This window comes from Haliotis rufescens, unplaced genomic scaffold (genome assembly GCF_023055435.1).
Source record: "Haliotis rufescens isolate VD_foot unplaced genomic scaffold, xgHalRufe1.0.p SCAF_1, whole genome shotgun sequence".
In the NCBI taxonomy this organism is placed as follows: Eukaryota; Metazoa; Mollusca; class Gastropoda; order Lepetellida; family Haliotidae; genus Haliotis; species Haliotis rufescens.
Window position 1 is genome coordinate 32,863,948 of NW_025963779.1, and position 23,504 is coordinate 32,887,451.

The following is a 23,504-nucleotide window of genomic DNA, read 5'->3' on the forward strand; positions in this document are numbered from 1 at the left end:
CGGTTATAACGAACTAGAATTTGTGCTCCCTTTGAGTTCGATATAACGGTACTTTACTGTACTGAACATTCGGAATGTAGACGCACACATATACACCGAAAGTGTGTTCACTCAATCAATACTCCTTATGTTTTGTATACACTATTCGCTCCCCCATCACCTGTAAATGGATACAGGCGATTTGCGGTGGTTAAGTAATGTGTCTATTTTCCATCAGCTGAATGTGGCCGTTATAGTTATAATTCACGAAAGTCAAATGACGAACATTGTGCGAACCCTAGCATTGGCCTTAATTGAAGCAATGTGTAGTGCCAATGATGGCAGGACTGTGACATGTGTTGCACGTGATATAATGCTGTTTCCGTGTGTACTCGCGGGTGATGGGGGAAAGTTAGGTTTACAATCCTGTGAAGAGCTGACAACACGTTCTCTTGAAGTTAATTCAATCAATATATTATCACGGAAAAGTCATCGGCACCGAGGTCTAAGCTCTGCAATACAAAAACAACTACACACTTTACATCCGTTCATACGCTGCATACTTTCGTTGAACAACGCTAAGTGCTCTAAATGTGGTTTGTTTGATGGTGAGTGGGTAAGAAAAGTATGCATTGTCAATTTATTCAAAGTGATTATGATTTAACGTGATATATGTGTATACAAGAGTCAAATTATGAAACATATCACTACCGCTTAATTGGCTTCACTCGCGTTAATCTGATTGGCTTCTCCATTATCTTGTTATCTTCGTACATATATACCTTGTAGAAACACATCAGCCTGTATATGTTATAACTCAGCACACACTAACTCAGTACTCACCAAACGAAGGGACAAAGAACAGCTGTTTAACCTTGTTACAAACATTAAAGAATCCACAAAATGTTTCATATTTTAATGTTCTTTCAACTTGCCAATGCCAATCAAAGACTTCAAAAGGCTTTCATAATGTGTACGCCTTACCAAAATAGTAATACATGTATCACAATTGATCATTTTAAATTTTAAAAGTAAGGCAAAACGCTACTACAAACCAATAATGAACTCTCTTTGTGTATTCTCTACGATTAACAACTGATATAAGCTCCATCTACAAGCCTTCATGTGTGAGTTTGGCAATGCGTAGCGACATTAATGTGTCACTCAGACAGGGTAGGCTTACACCGTGACACTGCGGCCTTTGTTTCAATGTCCCCCGATGTAACACTAGTTGCCTCTCGTGTTACCCCGTACTTCACGAGGACAGACAATTGTTGCAATTGTGTTGTCTCTCTATGACGTCATTACCGTAGAAACCCCACTGACTAAGTATGAATTATCGCACCTTATGACATAGTGTGATGCTCACACCATCGCCCACTTGTTGTTAACATTGTTATAGCAATGCTGACTCCTCCGCTACTGTTACGTTTTAAACACTTCTTCTTCTATTTCAACTGGAAATTGGATCGGCAAACAAGACAGCGCTTATTTTAACACCTCTCCCTATACAGAAATCAAGTAACAGAGATAGTCAAGGTGTATACATAATATTAACACAAAAATACCTTGTCATAGCTACATACTTTGGGGGCACCACTTAAACCGGCGATACTACCGAAGCTTTCCAACATTGTTTACAACTTGATTTGTCCAAGTTTCAACAACTGACCTGTAATATAACTCTAACAGGTTTCTAAACACGAGAAACAAAACAATAAACATTGTGTAATTCAACCATATGTTGTTCAATGAAAAAGGAATGAAATCTTTAGTTCCATTTCTTGCAGCTCCTAGATTTACAATTTTCTGACCATGAAACTACTTGAAAATATGAAAATGGACGGCCAATGTTCATATTCACCAGGCTTCGCCACTGAAATAAAACTGACTTCCACTGTGAAACAAGCAGGGGAAACCAACCCATTCCCCCTTTTTGCATGAACATTAAACGTGTACTTGCCACCTCCCTGGGGGTGTGTACAGGCCCTTTTCTGGATTGTAGATATAAATGAGTATTCTGTAGTTCCCAAATACTGAAATCGTTATATGGCACACCACCCATAGCTTTACATTTAGTAATAACAAAACCAAGAGCCATACTGGCTGATTGGCGAACTGCTTTCGCTGTGACTTTGTAGTCTAGGTGCTCATTCAACAATAAACCCAGATACTTGTATTTTTCAACGACATCCAAGAAAATATTACCACAGTTAAATATTGTGGAAGTCTTAGGACCTGATTGATCGTACATCAAGTGAATCACATTTTGATTTTTCAGCACTGTCATGCATTTTGTTGGATGTCAACCTCCCCTGATGTCAACATATTCACTTCAAATTCGAGTGACTTTCATTTTACATTTCCGCGAATTGTTAGCATTTGTAGGACGGACAACACTCGTCACGTGACAAATGAGACACGCCAGGTCGGACGAAATATCTCCTTTAATAACCCGGGTTACTTCAATATGGCGAGACGTTATAAAAATAATGACGTATTCCGCCGACCGGCAGGTTTTGGAAGATGTGTGACCTACTTCGTAGGAGAAAATATTGTCTGAATATCAGTTAGAATTAATTCGATAATTTAACAGATCCACTCCCCAGCTTCGTAAGCAGATCAGCATCTAGAAAACAGCATATTCAAGAACACCTGGACCATATTACACATCACACGGTGAAAGCTGCACAAAATTGTATCTCGAATTAATAGTCTGAGCATGCAACCCTGGCGTTTGGCTCAGTCAACATGGTGGTGATACAACTGTTACAAACCTGGTATTACAACTGTCAAGAAAAACGTGGTTTTCTTTGGGATTAAATTTTATATGTGTGATTTTATTTTTTTGTTAAAATTCATCCATGTGGGTATGTGACTCATGGTAATCGTCGATATTCGTATAAAATATCTAGACAAAAAATGCGGATCGAAGATTAATATAAGAATATTGAAGTATCCTGTTACTTCATTAACTAACAATGACGTGAAAAGAAGGTATATTTCCCCAAGCTAACCTTAAACTTCCGTATACTGGAAGAAGATTATGCTCGATCTTCCCCAAGTATTTTGCCCTGCCCATGGATAATATTCAGACCTCAGCCGGTTCAAGCTGTATCGGTAAATTTTACATGTAACTATGCACCCATGACATTTTACCAGCTGCTTTGTGGATATAACGGTACATTATTAACTAGAGCAAGACAATACAAGAATACGATAACTTCATTAAAACACGCTATATCATTTCCTTAAAAACATTCAGAAATAGAAGAAAATACAGATCCGATAATGCATAGCTACCGACATGGTTTAACCTTCCTTTGGGACACAACAAGTGATTCAAGAAGTCAAGGCCGTTCATGTTCTTGTAATGACGCGTGAGAAGAAACTCAAACCAATCGTGAAAAAAAGTGGAAGTGTTGCAATCAAGAACCTGCCATCACGAATCACAAAGAATTTGACAGCGATGACACTTGGTGTGACTGACTATTTAATATTCCGGGGTGTGGGGTGTGTCTAAGCTTGTGTGAAGACTGACTGTCCTTGGGTTTTAGGCACAACAATAATTCGTTCAGTGGATATGCTGGATGTTTATTTTGGTCCACCCCCCCTTCACATACCTGTGATCTTGGTTTCGAATCCCGGTTCGCCCGATAGTGTTTCTAGGTTTGTGAGCACCATGCCCGAACTCATGGATCGCACGATGGGGTTAACGTCTAAAACCTGTATTACTTCGGGCTTTCTTCCCACATGAAACTGACACGTGGTGATATAACTGAAATACCGTTCAAAGCGGCGTTAAACCAAGTTCCCTCACACACTCATTGTACAGAAGAACTTATAAGGGCACCCACATGAAGCCAAATTATGAAAGTTTTTGAGTACTACGATCTTCAGTATGGGTCTATGCCGGGCTTAATCGAAACTGGTTATCCTCCGGCGTTGATCGCAGTAGTTCAACTATCCATGAGTAAGTTGAGATATGTTGTGAAGATGAATATAGTATCCTAGATGTAGATCTCTCCCTGAAACCCTTTCATCACCAGTCGCCCTTCTGTAACCTGCAAGAACAGTCGCCCCCTATCGATGAATGTTACGTGCGAAAATACGACAAACCAATCAGAATGCGCGTATGACTTCAAGTACTTCGGTCAAAGAATCCCTCAGTAAGAATATTTGATTGTACATATGTCTTGTATCTAAAAATATCCCTCAGATACAGTTAAATGTGTTGGATCATAATGTATAAATACCGTTAGTCCCTATGTGTTGAAATAGTATCTAGAATATGTATGACATGGGGTACATATACGTGAATCATTACGTGAATTATTCTTTCAACTATGTTTGCGGACACCAGTCGCAAAAATGGCCACGAAAGGGGCACGAGTCGCGATTTAGCTTGTCCTGGAATAACACGATTTGGTCACGAATGCCTGAAACCACGTCAGGATGATCTTTCGCGACCAGTGGAACGACTAACGAGAAGTCGACATTAGCCAATCAGGAAGTAGCTTTCTCGAGCTTTAGGCTCTGGCGGCTTCCATTTCAGATTACGTTTTGTGAACAAATATTTTGGCAAATATTCTCCATTTAGTATTTGACAACTGAACAAAAGAACATTCTGGAATGTCTAATAGATGGCTAAGATTGAATGGCTATGTAAAGTATTTTCCGTTCAAATATTTATCCCATATTGAAGCGAGAGATAGACGATGGGATTGACGGAATCAGTCGTACAAGGCCGTGTTGACCTTTTCGAGGTTGCATGATAAGAAAACAAATTCCGACTGGAACTTCGTGATCTAGTAAGCGACGCTCTGATTGAGTAAATGGTCGTTCTGACGTGAACCGTAATTGGATGTCCTCAGATCTTTATTTAGCGGTAGCGAGAACTAAGATCACATTTAATGATTTATATGAGATTGACCTGAGTCAGGTGTGTCAGGAAGGCTATGAGATTGCAGCTTGAAGATTAACATGGAGTATTGCACTGATTTTTTTGGATAGGTGTTCTGAATTGATACTCACTTACCTTTTTCTGAAAATAAACAAAAGATAAAATATTAACATGAGATGTTAAATATCTGATTGACCATTTGATTGACCATTTGACATGGGAAGGCTTTCAGGGACTATTCACCTCCAGCGTTCCCCTCGATGCCGTAGTTTGCTATGTACGGCGAGGTTCTGTTTTTTTCTGTTTTGTTTGATGGTTTGTTGTTTAACACCGCACTCAGCAATATTCCAGCTAAATGACAGTGGTCTGTAAATAACCCAGTGATTGAAATCATGTGCATCTATTCAGCTATTTTTGAAAACATGTTTGAGAACATTGTGTCAGTAACATCATCAGACAGTTTACCAGTGCCAGTTGCAGGTTTTGGTTTATCGAACGTGTCGACAGACGACGAAACTTCCGTGTCAGCTTCGCCATTCAAAGCATTATTTTCTTGAGTATAGTGCGCACTTTTTTTCTCCAAAAAACACAGTTGTGTAGAAGGGGGTGCGCATTATACACGAAATAATGAGTTTTGATGTTTCTTCCCCCCTGGAAAGACATTACAGTAAGCACGTAACACCGGAAATACCATGTCAACAAATCCATACTGAAGTACGCAAATTAATCATGTAAATACACTGTCTGACTATAAAAAGGTGTTCTTTGTATATCTGGACTTATGTTTGTAACTTATTTTGTTAATTTTATTCAAAATTCCCTTTAATATTGTTTTAATAAATTTCGGCGAAATCGTGTGTGAAGCGATCGGAAGATCGCACAACTCACCGTTATTAACAGAAACCACGGTCAGATTACCGCTATTGACGCCTTGAAACGAACTGTAATTGACAGAGAATGGATACATCCCATACATGCCATACTTTGTCTCGTTAAAAGTCATATTTGTTTTTGTTGGACGATTCTATGTCAATACGTAATTCTCGCGATCACGCGATCACATGCGCGGGAGCCTTGACGGTGACTGGTCAGACTGGTTCGGTGTAAAAGATAATACCTGGTAATAGCGATCAGCTGCTTCGCTTAGGGTTATTATTATTTCAAATGTGTTTAGTAAAAGCTGCATCTAAATTAACAAGATATTTGAATATATTATTCCTGATTAAAAAATAGTTTCAGATACAATTTTTGCCGATCCTTGCATTAAAATCCTGTAAAGTTATATCATTGGGCGTGTCTTGACTGAATCACCGGTAGATTCCAAGAAAATGTGTGTACAGCTGATTGCTGTGTCCGGCCTAGTTTACGAAAAGATACACAAGGTAATCTGAATCCCTGGATATAAAACAATGCCTAGCAGAACAAAAAATACAACTTAAACGGTAAATCAACATGTCTGGTGATTTTTTATCTCAAATTTCGAATTTGTACTGGCCAAGTTTGTCATCACCCGTTCGTTTGCCGGACTTCGCTAAAGGTGTACGGTGTAATTATTTTTTTGCGCTTGGTATTCGAATTTTTTCCCAAAAAAATACTTAATCCGCTAGAGGGAGGTGCGCATTATACATGGGTGCGCACTATACTCAAGAAAATACGGTAATCATCATTTGCCGATTGACAACGTTTTGTTGTTTTTTGACTTGCGCAAATATGGAAAAATACTTCGTGTTTTTGAATGGCAAAACGACCGCCATAGCTGTCGCCTGGGCGGATGTCCTACAGCGCATGCGTGGGTACTAAACTCTTAACATCGTTAGTGCATTACTTAATAACGGAAAGTGCTTCCTTCATCCTAGGTATGGAGCTTCATATCGAAAGCGAAAACAGTACACATGGCCTCGCAGTGATCTAGTCGATGTTATGTTCTGATATCGATTTTTTTCACTGAAGTTACCGCACTTATATTAAAAACGATCTTTTTTAATATCTAATGACAAGAGATATTTAGTCGCCAAACTTAATTAAAGACAAGGAGCCAGTTGGCGACTGACATGAAAATACCAGTCGCAAAATACAAAACTAGATCGCCATGGCGACCAATTTAGTCGCAACTTTGAGGCCTGATGCGCGAGTGTCTATTTTTAAACTCTCAGGTGTGTCAAACCCGTGTTGTGACCACTGATGAATGCGGGGATGATAAGCATATGTACGAAAAGGATCATAAAGCACGTGCTCGATGTGACCGTGTGGTAGCCACGATACGCTTCAGTGCATGCGTGTCAGTAGCCCTCACAACGATCTCGGTTCGTCTACATTTTGTCATTTTGTACTGGTGCACAACATAAACATATATCCCAACTGATTTTTATCCAATGGACATAATGTACTGTATTATATGTTTTGACCCTGAGTTCATGCAATCTTGTAACCAGGATGATTTCGTCTTTTTACTTGCAAGGTACTTGATTATACGGATCTTAACTCTATCAAACTCATGTTACTAAAGTTATAAACGCTGAAATTGGTCAAGATAACTCCGGATGAAAGCTATGGGAAAAGGATGCGACTTCACTGCGATCTGACCTATGTACAAGATCCGGGTTAGATCCGGGTTAGAATAGGATAGGTCTTCAGCAACCCATGCTTGCCGTAAAAGCGACCATGCAACCTCTTTATAGGAGACTGGGCTCAAGTTTATTGGCAGTTACTAAAAACGTAAATTAAACAAGTTTGTTTCGAACACCACATTTTCTTCTTGTTAAAATTTCATAACATGTATCAATCTAGCACTTGATGAATACTAAACTGAACAGCAATAGACAGCTGTATCTTTAGCATCTAAGGAAATAACCAAATGAATGTAAATGTCTAGACGTACACTTGAAATTGGGGCCAGGCAGAGTCCCTCTTCAACGTGCATCAACTTATACATAAACTAGGTTACTGTACTTGTACATGTAACGTTACTATCCGCAGTCAGTACCCCTTTACATCGACAGGACTGCACGACGGACTAACAAAAAATGCGTACATGATGCCCATTTCATTTTAAGGTGCAGAGTTGCACCCCTTGTGGGCTGGGTACCTACACGTACTTCGTCATATGTAGGTTCAAAACACGACGACCCTGAGGTCAACACAAGGATATTATTATCATTATTACCCTTTATCCGTTCAATCCTCGTTGACCTTAACCGGTCCTCGACAAGCTGCACTTTCCTACAATGAGAAACCTTACCGTAATTGATGTGATTAGTATATGTGCGATTCAAATTATATTTATTTAAATGCTTTGTCCAAAAAAAATATGTTCCATGTATTGAAATAATTGCCATAAAGGGCGACTATGCATGTCGTAAGAGGCGACTAACGGGATCGGGTGGTCAGGCTAGCCGACTTGGTTGATGCATGTCATCGCTTCCTTATTGCGTGGGTCGATGCTCATGATGTCAATCACTGGATTGTCTGGTCCAGACTCGATTATTTACAGATCGCCGTCATATAGCTGGAATATTGCTGAGTGCGGTATTAAACCACAAACAACAAACAAACAAACAAAGCTTTGAAATAACGGCATGAGTGTTATTATATATAAAGATGTGCCAGTGTGGATTTTATGTGAGGATATGTGCAGAACCGCATAGCTTTTCGGGGGCAGGGGTGGTCTAGTTGTCTTAGGCGCAGCAATTCTATATGTAGAGTTGCGTCCCTTGGGCACGCCAGAAATCTGTGGTCGGGTTCTGTTTTGCCCGATGATGTTTCTAGGTTTGCTCGTGGTTGGTTGTTCACTAAAGTGGCCTATCATTTTGTTTTATTATTACTACGAACAGATTAAAATAAAAATGCAACAAAGAGGGTTTGGGTGATCCTGGCACAGTCAGGCTGGTTAGGCTCATCATCGGCTCAGGGTCCTTGCCCCCTCTACACGCAACCCAGACAGCGAATGGGATTTCTCCCAGGAAGCGCTGCCTTGTCGAACTCCCCAACACTGCAGCCTTCTGCAATACACAGATTGTCAGAAGGGCTGTATTCCTCGCAGCAAACCCGGGTACTCCCCCATTGTCAGACAAGAGATTGGGAGGTACCAAACCTAAGGCACAGAGATTAATGGGCAGTCGGACAACTTAGTACTTAGGATGCAAGCATGACATTTCGAAAACGAGGTCCGCATGTTTGCCATGTTTTTCCCGAATCTTGTCAATCACATTAGTGTCAAAAGGGATAGAAAATTCAATGATTTATCAAAAAGGACAAGATCAGGTTTGTTGGCCTTGATAGATCCGAGGCTGTATACGGGCCTATTCCAAAGACTTTTGTAGTTATAATTTTTCATGACTCCCTCTACATATTCTGGGTCGTACCATGAATGGACCTCTGTGTCAAAATCACAAGAATGGCGAAGACGGTAATAAAAGGATCGAGCCACTCTATCATGTCGCTTAAGATACCGTGTTTGTGCCAAAGCTGGGCATCCACTGACAATGTGTTGGACAGTCTCATTAAAGTCATTGCATAATCTACATTTCATATATACATTTTGATGCAAAATCATCACACATTGATGGTTTCAAGTGGGATAATTATTATTATTATTTTTATTTTATTTTTTCCCCCAGATATCCCTTGCGTTCGGCCTAGCCATCATGGCAATGATCCAGATGTTTGGTCACGTGTCCGGCGGCCACATCAACCCCGCAGTCTCCATCGCCATGGCGGTGTCCATGAACATCTCCGTGTTGAGGGCGTTCCTGTACGTCGTGGCTCAGACTATAGGTGCTATCATCGGGGCATTCATTCTCAAGGGGTACGTATATACACACTTACAGCAACCCTCAAAACAAAATAAATATTAACATAATTACTTCAGTACAATGCAATACTGTTATCTTATGGGGCCTTTACACAGGATCGTCACGATATGGCTGAAATATTGCCGATGTGACGTTAAACTTTAACTCACACACTCACTCACTTTACACATAGAATTTGCCAGGTCGTCGTTGGAGGCTCAAAGGAGGCAGAATGGTTGCCTAGGTCGTTCCAAGGTGATACACAGAAGGTTTAGACATCGCCATGGACGCCATGATCGCCGTGAATTTTTTAACATGTTCAAAACAGTCGCACAAAGGTTGCCGAGGAGATTGGTTGCTCAAAAGTGGCTCAAGGGAGGCAGAAGCATTGCCGTTGTTGCAGAAGGAAGGCACAGTGGTCGCCTAATGGTCGTTAGGTTATTGATGCGCTCTTCTGAAATATTTTCCCGTAAATCTGGGCGATGCTTCTTGCCTCCATTAAGCCTCTTTTGGGCGACCAACAGCGTGCATTGAACGATGACTGTGGCGACCGCCGTATCTCCATTCGACGACCACGGCAACCCTTGAGACACCATGGCAATGCTTCTGCCTCTTTCCTGCCTCCTTTGAGCTACCTGTAGTGCCTCTTCAGTCTGCCTATAAATAGAGGGCTTGTACCTGCAGTGTTTCATTGTGGTTGCAGTTATAAAGAAACATGATTTTCTTGGTTAAGGCGACCATTGAGCGTCCTGGCACAAAGGTCGCAGCCCTGTGTGAAAGGGCCTCAAGACGCCATTGACTCTTCGAGTAGATTTATCATTTAACTTAATAGTCCCGGCTGAACCCTTTTCGACGCTAGGGTCTAATATCAGCTCCGCTTGTCTCGAACAACTGATATCTCGACGTGTTTTCCATGATCATCGGGACTTCGAGTTTTATCTGATTGTTCTTATTGCTTAAATAGAACCTGCAGCACGTCTTTTTCCATGTTATACTCGTAAAACACGATTTGTTATTTTTCTTGTTTATTTTAAATAAATAATGGTTATCGCAATGTATTCAGCTTGAGTCATCCTGTACTGCCACTAGGTGTGACGATTACGTCATATACTTATGTCAAAGTGCCGATAGAACTTGAAATCCATTCTGTCCTACGGTAAAAGTAAATATCGTTCGTATTTGAATAACCGGATCGTCATCTGGAATGAAATGTCAGCATTAAATGAACCTTACAAACAGACAGAAAAAAAACCTTTTGTGTGCAAATTCAGGATTAAACAGACAAACTTAGAACGTCAAACATGTTCAAATTCAACAAATATGTGATGTGTGTGAAAGTTAAACATCGCCAATAAATCACGTCTTTGTATGCTGAACGTCATGCAGGTTGAATTAAATCTTCCATAGCGATTACAAAACATGTTGACAGTGACCACCCTGAGGCATGAACTTGCTTCTGTCCTTAAACTGCGGTGCGGTGGCCATCGGGGGGTTTCTTGGGTAGAACTACCGTCCATGCAGTACGGCACTTAGTGGCGAATGTGAGAACATGCTGTGTTGGGGTGCGGTGACAATCACGGGGCCTCTTGGGTAGAACTACTGTCCATGCAGTAAGGCAATCTCATTAAAATCAGATCTAAGTTCTCGCTGAACAAAGATCTGAGGACATCCCATTACGGGTCATGTCACAACCACCTTTCGCGAACTTTGACCGACCACTGAAATGACAAACATCAGCCAATTAGAAAGCATTTTTTCGAACTTTACGGTACTCGTTTCAACATGGCGACTTCCATTTCAGACAACGCTTGAAAAATATGTTGGCACAGTTCTCGATTAATATTTTGAAAACTGAACAAACGAACATTCCGGAATGTCTAATATATGGTTGAGATTGTATGACAGTACTTCCCACGTACTGTGCAACGCCTCCTCCGTTCAAATGTTTGACCCACGGAAGCGAGAGACAGACGATAATATTGACGGAATCAGTCGTACGGACCGTAACTGTAGTTTGGAATACCCCGTGTTAACGTTTCCGGAATGTCCGTCTTTGTCCAATTTCATTTGATGAATCTTATAGAACGGTCGATAAAGTGTCAGAACTTTTCGCATTAATTTCGTTACTTAATAGAAGACATTTTTAACTTTTAACAAAGTGTTTATATCTAATCTGAATACCAATCAGTGTGACGACGACTCTCTCAGTTGGCTAGTGATTTCTCGTCAAATGGAAGAACAATAAATATATCGACTAGAATATGAACAGTGAATCGATGTAGTCAGTTTTAACAATTAACGATATCTCGTCTTTTATCAGCTTGGATTTTATGAGGAACGTATGCTTGGCGGAGTCTCTTTAGCATCGACCAGTGTAATCTTACTGCTTCTGTCACATGTATTGTCTTGGCACAATTTGCCTCAATTACCAAGCTGATTCAAGTCGTCCAAAGACCATTTTTATTATGCATAGACTCTAGTACTTACGATAATCATATTAACATGCAGAAAATATCTCAGCTGAACACACGGCGAAAAATAATTACGCGGCACACATAATTAAGGGTTTGGGCTAGGAGTGAGTGAGTGAGTTTGGTTTTACGCCACTTTTAGCAATATTCCAACATTGTCACGGCGGGGACACCATGGGTTTCACACATTGTACCAATGTCGGGAATCGAACCCGGGTCTACAGCGTGACGAGCGAACGCTTTAACCACTAGGCTACCTGACCGCCCGTCTGTGCTAGGTAATAGGCCGAGAAGCACGTATTCACTTTCTCATTATCAAACTTTCATTTTAAAGCGTTCAATGTAAACAGCAAAATGCATGACATGAAAATGTCACTTTGAAACTAAAATCGGCGGCGCCTTGTCGCTGATCGATACACGTTATTATCACGCTTAAAGGTAATATGTATAATTACGTTGTCCTGTATGACATGCGTACACGAGCGGTTTTCTGTTTGATACACTTAATAACACTATCGATTATACACAACGCTGTTGGGATCGTTGTCGGCGCAGGCACTACTGAAAAGTACCCCCAATTACCTACCTATGTACTCTAGTGTAGATTAGCTCGGCAATGTATGTACGGCACTGTTTGTTTTCACAATGCACGAAATCGGGTTAATCAGTCACGTCATGTCAATCGTGTGGGTAGTATACCTAGTGTGCTGTTTCCTTTAATCCCCTTCATTTCAGCGCCGTTAGTATTGCCACGCTAGGGTACACCTAAGTGTATGTGGTACATTTGTGTAGTACCTGTAAAACCATACTCACCCACTCACTCACTTGGGGGCCATTGAACCATTGCTGGCGTTACCTGTAAGAGACGGATAGAATGTTATGAAGTTAGACCCCAACAATACGATTTAACGCCCAAATGGAATATACCGTCAATGCTAGAAAACAACCAGTCTCGCTTATCCGACGAAACAAATTCCGTTGGGCGTAAAAGGAGAAATAGCTGTAATGGAGAGATCACTTAAAACAAATCAGTTAGGACAACATTTGTTCGTGAAAAGCGTACGCATGTCCTGCCCTACCGGTAGCACACAGATGTATATACTTTGTTACACAGGGGTTTTGCTTGGTGATATGATCTCCGTTATATGTCTTAAGATAAGCCATCCCCAGGCCCCTCTGCATAAGGACCAGCACTGAGCCTGTTAATGGAATGTCATTTTGTAACTTGAAACTCTACAATCTCTGCTCAGATCCGAGGACATTCTGCCCACTGGAGGACAGAGTGTATAAATAAGCATGTGCGACAACGATATGTAAAAAAACCCGGTCATGCCCACTCACTCCACCCTCTTCGTTTCTGACATAAGTAGATTTTGTCAATGAACCTCATTAGCAAATTGACCAGCTCACCTGTCCCCGAGCTTGCTTTAGTTATCAATTAGCACTGCATGGAACAGGAAATTGTTGTCTCCCACCGTATCCGCTCGGTATGCTAACCCTCAATCAGCGGACTGAGGGAGATACGGATTCGCAGACCGATGCATCTTTATCTCAGAGTACTATCTGCGGACGTACATGTAGGCGTTCATTATCGATAGTCATTAGCAACATACAAGACAGGTCACAGTGATGAACATGATGCATATAGATTGTATCAGGTAGCATGAGTGAGTGGGTATGGATATGCCGCTTTGAGCAATGTTCAAGCCATTTCACGGCGGGGACACCACAAATTGGCTTCACACATTTCACCTGTTGAGAATCGAACCCGGGTCTCGGTGTGACGGGCGAACGCTTTGCCCACCAAGCTACCCGCCACCTTAGTCGAATGGAAGCCTGCTGTTGATTACCTTTATGCTTGTCTCAGTGTCACTCATGACATTAATTACCACTCCAATTACCACATTAATTTCCACTTATAGATCAATGAAGATCTTCAGCAACCTATGCCTGTCGTAAGACAAACGAGATCGGGCTGTCATGCTCGCTGGCTTGGTTGTGTGTAGATTGATGCTCGTGATGTCAGTCACTGGATTGTCTGGTCCAGACTCGATTATTTACAGATTATTTATAGCTGGAATAGCGCGGCGTCAAACAACAAATATCTAGTTAATATGTACAATACATGGGGACCAGATCATGGTGCAGATATATTTAACGCCATGTGGCCCAGTAGTTGTGCATCACTTCGCCGTATCAGGATCTGCCTATCGGTCGTTCGATTCCCATAATTTTGTCATCACCAAGCTTGTTTTTTAGGCTTGAACAGGTCTATGACCCAAATCACTCTCCTCCCGCCTCAAGCTTGCACGCTGTGGTATTACTGAAATACCGTTCAGTGCAGCGTTAAGTCAACTCACCCTTATTACTTTCAATTTCATTTATTTATTATCAGTACTTTATTAGTTCCCCCATCTAGACAGTTTTGAAACAATTATTAGGATTTATCCGTAACTTTTGCGTTTAGAATGTAGATACAAGCTAGTGTAAAATATTACCCTGAATAATTTAGGAAGTTCACGCACATGAATTATCTATGAATATCTGCAGGAAAGTATTGATAACCACTGATAATTGCTGTGCCCACATTGCTGGAAATACTCTCGACTAAACCGGGTTAAAGGTGAAAGTGTACATCTAAAATTTTAAAATCTGAAAAGGTCATAAAAACACGCGCGCCTCGGTCTTAAAAGAGTCAGCGAGAGAGTGAGTTAGGCCTTACCCCGACACGAGTAGTACTTCAGTTGTACCACGGCGTGTCAGCTTCATGTGTAAAGCGAGAAATGATGCAGGTCAGGCACTTTGATGAAACCCCCGAGTACGGGTAACCTAGAAAGATAATTAGAAGGAATATGGGGTTCGAACCACGATCATAGTTTCCTGGTGTGCTTAGGTGAGGTTAATTTGGGTTTAAAGTCGCGTCCAAGATTATTGCACTTTAAAATCGACGTGCATGCACGTGTCAGCTTTCTTTTCTAGTCCGGACAAGTGACGATTTCATATTGCTAACCCACTGAGATACCATGTCACAGTTTAACATAAATACCCCACTCAGACACAATATACAGACTCCGACCCGACCAGTCCTTGTTTTAGCTCTAGGCAGGGTAACAACAAGTACCATCTTTTAACGTATTTTGGTCATCTTCGGTCATCCTTTGTTTTAGCGTTACGCCTTCGGCTTTCCACGGGAACCTGGCCGTCACCAATATCAACAGCGCCCTGGGGGTCACCCAGGCTCAGGGCTTTGGGGTGGAGTTGCTCCTGACCTTTACCCTCGTCTTCGTCATCTACGGCACCGTTGACGCCAACAGGCCAAACTTCGGCAGCGCCTCATTGGCCATTGGTCTAACAGTTGCTATGGGTCACTTCTCTGCGGTGAGGACAGTGATTGTTACGTACCCATACGTCCAAGGTCAGGGATTTAGCTAGGATCCCCGACTAAATACACTTGGCAGGCACACTGCGGGAAAATCGTCATTGTGTTCAGAATTTGGATTTATTAAGGTCTTACTTTCTTAAATTCAGAGGTATTTTAACATTGTATTTTCACAGTGCATTCAATTCAATAATGTAAAACTAAGCATTAACACCTCTTTGTTTAATATTAGTGAAATAAAAGTTATCGTTACAAATCCATACCAGATGATATATGTATTTACTGTTTGGACATTTTTACTGATATATGCTGCAGGCATGGGACGGAATATCTGCCTCTTAGCATTTCTAGATCCCCCCCCCCCCCCGTGGGTATCCACATAAGTTGTCCCCAGGGGCCCATTTCACAAAGTGTAAGTTATACAGGGAGTTTCGACATCTTTGTGGTCAAGGATTCGTTTCATACTTACGATTTCGCCCTGTCTTGGGCTGTAGAATGTAACAATACAGTTGACATAACTTTGTTAAAGTGTAATATGTAAGTGACTGGATCGTTGATCGTCAAATTCTTTGTGAAACGGAACCCTGCCCCCCATGCGTGTCTTAAGGATTGAGTACCGGAATATGTGTTCAAAATTACATGAGTATTGATTTTACAAGGATGCGTCACATGAGAAAACCCAGATCAGGATTGGTCTTCAGCAACCCATGCTTGTCGTAAAGGGCGACTAACGGGGAAGGGTGGTCAGGCTCTCTGACTTGGTTGATGCGTGTCATCGTATCCCAAATTGCCCATGATGTCAGTCACAGGATTTGTCTGGTCCAGACTCGATTATTTACAGACTGCCTTAATATAGCTGGAATATTGCTGAATGCGGTATCAAACAACAAACAAACAACAACATTGGTTGGATAACCACAATGTTAGCCAGATCTGACCATCATACGGTGTGGTTATTGCAACCTGTAGGACTGTACTAGACGCGTGGAGGCTGTCTACATTAATAACTCAATCACTCACTACTTCAGATCTCCTACACTGGGGCGAGTATGAACCCCGCACGGTCTCTCGGATCAGCTGTCGCCTCCAACTCTTATGCAAACCACTGGGTAAGTTCCTTTATCTGGTATGAATCTCCGCGGATAAATGATTTGATCATCGTCAAAAGTGTGATGCCTTGATTAAGACTAGCCCTCTTCATGGTATTGGGTTCGATGCCGTGATTATTGGTAGCGTCTCTTATGTGTATCGAGCCCATGTGTCGTGATATAGTGTGACATCCCTTCTTTGTATGGGGTCCAGTGCCATGACAAAGGGTAGATCGGACTAAGTGTCGTTATAAGGATGTTATCCCCTTTCACTGAAACGGATTCGATGTACAAAAAAGGTATCATTATTAGAGGAGTGCGCCCTTCATGTTTACACGAAGAAAGAATCCACTATGTGAAGTGACTGAACGTTCTATAGGCATGGATAACACGTCTTCTTTGCTTTAACAATTTGTCGTGCATGATTGTTATCAAACAATGGCGGCACTCCTTGGTTTTGAGTTACACTTTATATGGCCGGAGGTGACAACGTGAGATCTGTAGTGACCGAGACTCAGCGTCTCATATACAGCCAACCACGTCAATGAATAGGGAATGGGAACTGTAGGCATTTCACGGAGAGGGTGTGTTTCAAGGTCGGGTTACAGACAATTGGGTTCACGACACTAGTGGGGACGAAGGGGGTAGATGTTTCAGTCAGTGGGGTCAACAAGGCGAGGGGCACGGAAGGGTAGAGTCTCAGTCAATTAGGATCAACAATAGCTAGTAGACACAGAAGGGTAGAGTCTCAGTCAATTAGGGTCAACAATAGCTAGTAGACACAGAAGGGTAGACTCTCAGTCAATTAGCATCAACAATAGCTAGTAGACACAGAAGGGTAGAGTCTCAGTCAATTAGGATCAACAATAGCTAGAAGACACGGAAGGGTAGAGTCTCAGTCAATTAGGGTCAACAATAGCTAGAAGACACGGAAGGAATAGGGTTTCAGTCAACCGGGTCAATAATCTCTTGTGGATACTTTTCTATGCTAGTTTCAGTCAGTGGGAGAGAGATCAGAGGATAGTGACCCGGTTTTGACCTCGTCGGTTTGGATGGTTTAACCCTTCATCCATTGATGGGCTACATCAATATTCTCTACATGATCTGGATGAACTAATACGCCACGACACATTAAACGTGCTGTCATGACATTGAATAACGTAGAATTTATGTCTGTTACAGATTTACTGGGTCGGTCCAATCGCCGGAGGGGTCCTAGCTTCTGTGCTCTACAAATGGGTCTTTGATCCCTACAGGGGCGTACCCACCATGGCTGAAGGCGCGCAGACTTTGCGTAAGTATGACGTCGCTGCGGCTACACCGTTATCAACCTTCACTCTATATGTACATACACATAGATTACAGTCTTCAGTAACCCATACTTGCCATAAAAGACGACTATGCTTGTCGTAAAGGGCGACTAATGGGATCGGGTGGTCAGGCTCACTGACTTGGTGGATTCATGTCATCGATCCCAATTGCGTGGATCGATGCTCATGATATTAATCACTGGATTGTCTGGTCCAGACCATAAGGTACCATCGCCTTAAATGACACGTTCAGATAACAGCATTCGACCTTGGAATGGTGAACCGTCTGCGGCTTCAGCAACTGGTCCTAAGCCAGAACATTTCGTTTGTCTAGTTCGTTCAGCTCAAAATTGTCTATATGTATATTACCACTACAATATGCTGAATGATGTCAACAGATAATTGCATGCTAGTAGACTGAAAAGCTTTTGACACGGTCTGCAATAGTTGTAATTATGGTATACATACATTAAGAAATTTCAAGATAAGTTTGTTTTCGGTCAACAGTGCAAGACGACTCCTTTGTGGCAATACCACGTGACTATTTTAAAGAGGGCAAGAAGGAGAACATGAACGCCTCCTCTAATCTGTGATGTCATCACCTACCTTTCACGTGACATGCTGACATATTTGGCCCGGGGCGTCGTCAGATGAGATGACTAGAGATTGACATGTCTTTTATTCCAAATGATGGCATACGTTGTGTGCCTTAGCGTTCCCTCCCTGCTGAACACATCACAAGCTTTGACCAAATTCACAACTACAGAAGTGCTCAAACCGAACGGAATTATATTGTTCAATTCCTTCGTTATTTCAATTATTTTCTCACATTTCACTTCATTTGGGTATCAAGGCACGAGTTACTTTTGAAAAATAATTTGTGTTAACTTATTTTTAAAAAAAAATAAGAAATTGAATCGGAACAAATTATAATTAAAATGACAGTATATACAAGCTGATTAGTTGGAGACAATTGGTTCGACATATCTTATGCAGAGTAATGCCTTAAAACATAAAGTTGAAGCGCATGTCCGTAAGTTGTAACTTCAGTGTAAATGTAGAGCTTTATGAACGAATATCTCTCTTTCTTGAAACCTCATTCGTAAAATCAATAGTCACATGTATCTTGGGATTTCAGTAATGGACAAAATGGAGCATTTTGATATCATAATGTGTTCTTATTGTAAACAAATGTCATTCATACTAGCTGATACAAAGTATCAGTTTTATATATTTATGATGTATCTATGGATATTAACATGTTGATCGTGTTGAAACCTTTTAGCGAATATTCCTATATTTGTATGCTCTGTTCTATGACATCGTTGTTATTGTTATTGTTATAGTGTTGAAGTGTTCACCTTAATATGTTCAAAAACACTTATTGTGGGTTGAATTAATAATGATTAAAGATGATGTTGATTATACTGGTAACACAGGTTATCATCTAAGGTGTAACGAATTTCAAAAGGTAACATGTTCCAAGCAGGTAAAGAGCATTCCATCATCAAAGTGTTTTGCTTATTTTCGATGTCTTTATGAAAAATATAATTAAATGATTCGATTTAAATAAAATGACGTAAACTTAAGGGATGTATCTATGAACAATGGTAGCATCAACGCGTGTACTCATGCATCGAATTTTATTTAGCAAACCAATTGATCAAAAACATTCTTGCATGTTCCGATACATTTCTGGCACGTCTACATGAAAGACAAAAGTTTGCAAATCCAATGTGAAGACGGTTCTGGCTCTCGGTGATAATGCCTTTTTCGCTGTTATCACTGGTATAGTGAACGAGGTTTCCATGGGTACTGTAAGTTGTATGTGCAGGGGGAACAACTGACACATCTTTGATAGAGTGTGCTGTGGATAGGACGTTTGAGCAATGCATGTTGTGATAAAGTAAATTTTCATCCAGTAACTCGTCATCTCATATATGGAAACTTTGTTGTGAAATATGGTTCATGTGTGTTTTCTTTGCTGCGTTGATAGTTATGAATTCCGATTTTCTCCAGAAACGAAACAAGCCATATAGATTTGTATTAGACATATTTTCAGTTGTCAGTCATGAGGTGTAAGTTTAAATACTGACCACAGGATCTTCTTCTGAATCATCTTTCAGATTTGGAGAAAGTCGGAACATATTTAACGTTAATCAAGTTTGTAAAAGTATCATGTACTTCATATCTCATTGAAACAGAGAATTCATAAAACGTTCAAAATGACATTGTAATGAAATATCTTAATTTCAGATATTTTTCTGCATAGAAAAGTCACGTAGTTGTGTATAAGTTCTGATAGAAAATGATTTTATTCATTTTTTACTCTTTTTGATACTTTTTTATTTTACACACAATTTATTCCCTTGTAGATTCAAATGGGGTGATGTTTCGGTATTTTGTCTTTAAGCACAGTTGTTTTATTGTGGTACTGCTTGACGAGTAATTCCGCTTTGACATTCCTCTGATATGATTCTAATCCTATTTAACTGCTTACTGGATAATAACCCTCCTACAGATTGGCTTTGTAAAGAGACACAAAAAAATCCATCAGGTTGTCAGAGTAACTGCTAAGTACCTGAGACCAATACTCAACTTCAGTTTGGCAGATCTAGTGTCAGTGTACCCATATAGACATGGATCGATGCTCATGATTTCACCAACTTGTTAGCCTTCTTGGCAGTACTTTAAGGCATCGCATGTCTGGCACTTTATGATCTGTCAGTATCAAACCTGTGCTCGTAGGAATCTCGAAATTGGTAAACGTGGGACTTCAGACTTTCCTCCCACATTGAACTTACACCATGTGATAGAAATGAAATACTTTTCATGTTTCGTTTAACCAGAAGTTGTCAATCTGAAGTTGCGATTACAATGACATCGAAAATATTGCAGAAATACTGCAGAAAATGACATATACACCAACTCGCTTTGAGAAATATGTGTCTTTAAGAGACTGAAAAGGACATCAACTGTACCAGCTCTCTAATTACATCAGGCACATACACTAATGACATTGCCTTCAGCGTCCCCGGACTAATTAACAGGTTGTCCCATCTCTGAATCAACATTATATTTGATAATCCATGTAAGGAAATGCTAAAATGTTGTACTTTGCCATGATGGGTGAATGAGCCTTGTCAATTTGGGGGAAGCACAACACATCATAACTCCAACGACATGTATGTTGCGTTCAAGAATGAACAATATAACTTATCGTATATCGAGCAATAAAATGTATATTTTCTACAATGCATGTGTTGTTTATTGCTACGGGACATTGAGAGGGGAGACACAGATGGGTAATTAAGTGTACGCGACGCAACGGGTAGTCGTCATTTGTCATGATCAATAAATAGTCTCTATGGCGATAATAGTAAATGTTTTTATATTGACTAAACCTACTTGTCACCGTTCCCACGTGTGGTATTTATTAATCCTCGAGGTAACCGAAGTCAATTAGGACCCGAAAGAAAGACTTTTTGCGCTAAATGCAAAAACAATATAATAAATATCGTTTGAAGTTTGCCATAATCCTATAAATAACCTTTCTTTGATGCTTATATGAGTATTTCATGTCGCACACTGACTGACAAATCGATCTTTTGATCAATGGTCTTAACAAAACATAGAAACACTTCCGCTTGCATATATACTCACACGCAAAAGAAACGCCAGTCGAGTATGCAGTATATTTATTTAAGTAAAGACAAGAAATACTAATAGGGCAAGATTGACAAAAATTTGACTGAAGACAGTTTAATGGATTAAAAGGCAGATGACATAATTGGTTTTTTTCAAATGTTAAGGGCTTACACAGTTTCGGGTCGACCCAAAATGTCAGTCAAAACCTGGTGTGACCACCATTAGCATTGATCACTGCCACACATCTCCTGTACATTGAGTGGATCAGACGATTTGTGAAGGCCCTAGGGATCCTCCTGCACACATCCAGAGCGTAGTTCATCGGCAGTTGTAGGGACTGGGCGCACATTGTGCAGACGCCTTTGAACCTCATGCCACAAGTGTTCGATGGGGTTCAGATCCGGGCTGAGGGCTGGCAACGGTAGAACTCGGATGTTGTGTTGTTGTAGAAAGGCCATGGCAACATGGGGACGAGAGTTTTCCTGCTAGAAAATGTATTGTTGATGTACAAAAAATGGAACAACGTGGGGTCTGATCTTTTGGTCGATATACCGCTGAGCAGTGACGCCGTGTCCCCGACCTTGACCAACATTCAGAAAGCACATGGGTCCAAGTCTCGCATTAAGTCCAATCCCTGCCCATATCATGACGCTAGGTCCATCCCATGGTTCCCTTTCCACAACGTTTCTGTCAGCGAAACGATCACCTCGACGCCGCCAAATTCTGACTCTTCCGTCTGCTTGGGAGACACAAAAGCGACTTTCATCAGAGAAGATGACACGCCTCCACTCACGATGACGCCAATTGCGATGACCCTGTGCCCACTGAAGTCGTGCTTGTCGATGCCGTGGTTGGAGAACAGGACGACGTGCTGGTCGGCGACATCTGAGGTTGTTGGAACGGAGACGTCGGATCACAGTGTCCCGGCTAATGTGTCGATTATGTGTTCCTATGGTCTGTCGAGCACTTTCACTTGCAGTTAGGAACGGATGTCGCTGGTGTTGACGGGTAATCTGCCGATCTTGTCGAGGTGTGGTGACCCTAGGACGATGAAGGTCATCTGTGGTCTGTGTAGCATTGTATCGATGCTGGAGACAGTAAATTGTGGTTATGTTAACGTTGAAATGACGGGCAGCATCTTGGACAGACTCTCCAGCTTCCAAACGTCCGATAGCCAGGTTTCTCTGAATTTGAGTTAGGCGTGGCATTGTTGACCAAGGAGTGGTAGGTCCAAGAATCGGCCACAGTTTTATACCCACTACAGTTCGTGACAGTTCGTGCATTTTCGATTTCGCGAGAAATTAGTGCATGCTACCCACATATTCATTGAAATGGTGCGTTTTGGCGATTCGTTTCTTATGTTGCGTTTTTACTCGGGGCTTCCAAAATGCAACCAAAAATATTGATAACACCATCAGGCTTCACTACATGCTAAAACTTGTATCAATTTATGTTTTTTACCTATTTGCTTAAAACCACTTGCGTTTCTTTTGCGTGTGAGTATAGTTATCTTCTATAAACAGATATATATGCCTCCGAAACATTGAATCTTCAGCTGAAGAGCATGTCATGAAACCTTGTTACGTGGGGTGGGATCCGTGAAGATCAGGGTAAGAATAGGTCTTCAGCAACCCATGCTTGCCGGTAAAGCCCGGAACTGTTTATGGTCGCGTGTGGACCAGGTAGACCATTGACTGAAAGCAATGACCAACAATCCATGCAATCAGGGTACAATGACACGCAATTAGCCGAGTAACAGAACCTGACCACCCCATCCCCATTGAAGCCAGCTATTTACTAGTACTTTTAAAAACAAACTTGTTTAACACTGCTATATGACATCGACCTGGGCGTCTGAACCAGGCGAAACCAGTCGATATTATGAGCAACGTCCCATGTCTTAGGGGCGGTCGGGTAGCCTACTGGTTAAAGCGTT

The 23,504-nt window shown here is 41.2% G+C and overlaps 1 protein-coding gene across 2 annotated transcripts in view; it reads left to right on the top strand.

The window, feature by feature from the left end:
• The window catches only part of LOC124139423 (aquaporin-4-like), a 65,714-nt gene extending 44,539 nt beyond the window's left edge, over positions 1–21,175 (top strand). For both annotated transcript variants that reach the window (XM_048395023.1, XM_046506458.2), the window contains exons 2-6: positions 9,499–9,686; positions 15,311–15,521; positions 16,551–16,631; positions 17,793–17,904; positions 18,428–21,175. In XM_048395023.1, the coding sequence (XP_048250980.1) occupies positions 9,499–9,686; positions 15,311–15,521; positions 16,551–16,631; positions 17,793–17,904; positions 18,428–18,513 (678 nt within the window). In that variant the 3' untranslated portion in view covers positions 18,514–21,175. The remainder of the gene's footprint in view (positions 1–9,498; positions 9,687–15,310; positions 15,522–16,550; positions 16,632–17,792; positions 17,905–18,427) is intronic.
• Positions 21,176–23,504: the final 2,329 nt, after the last annotated feature.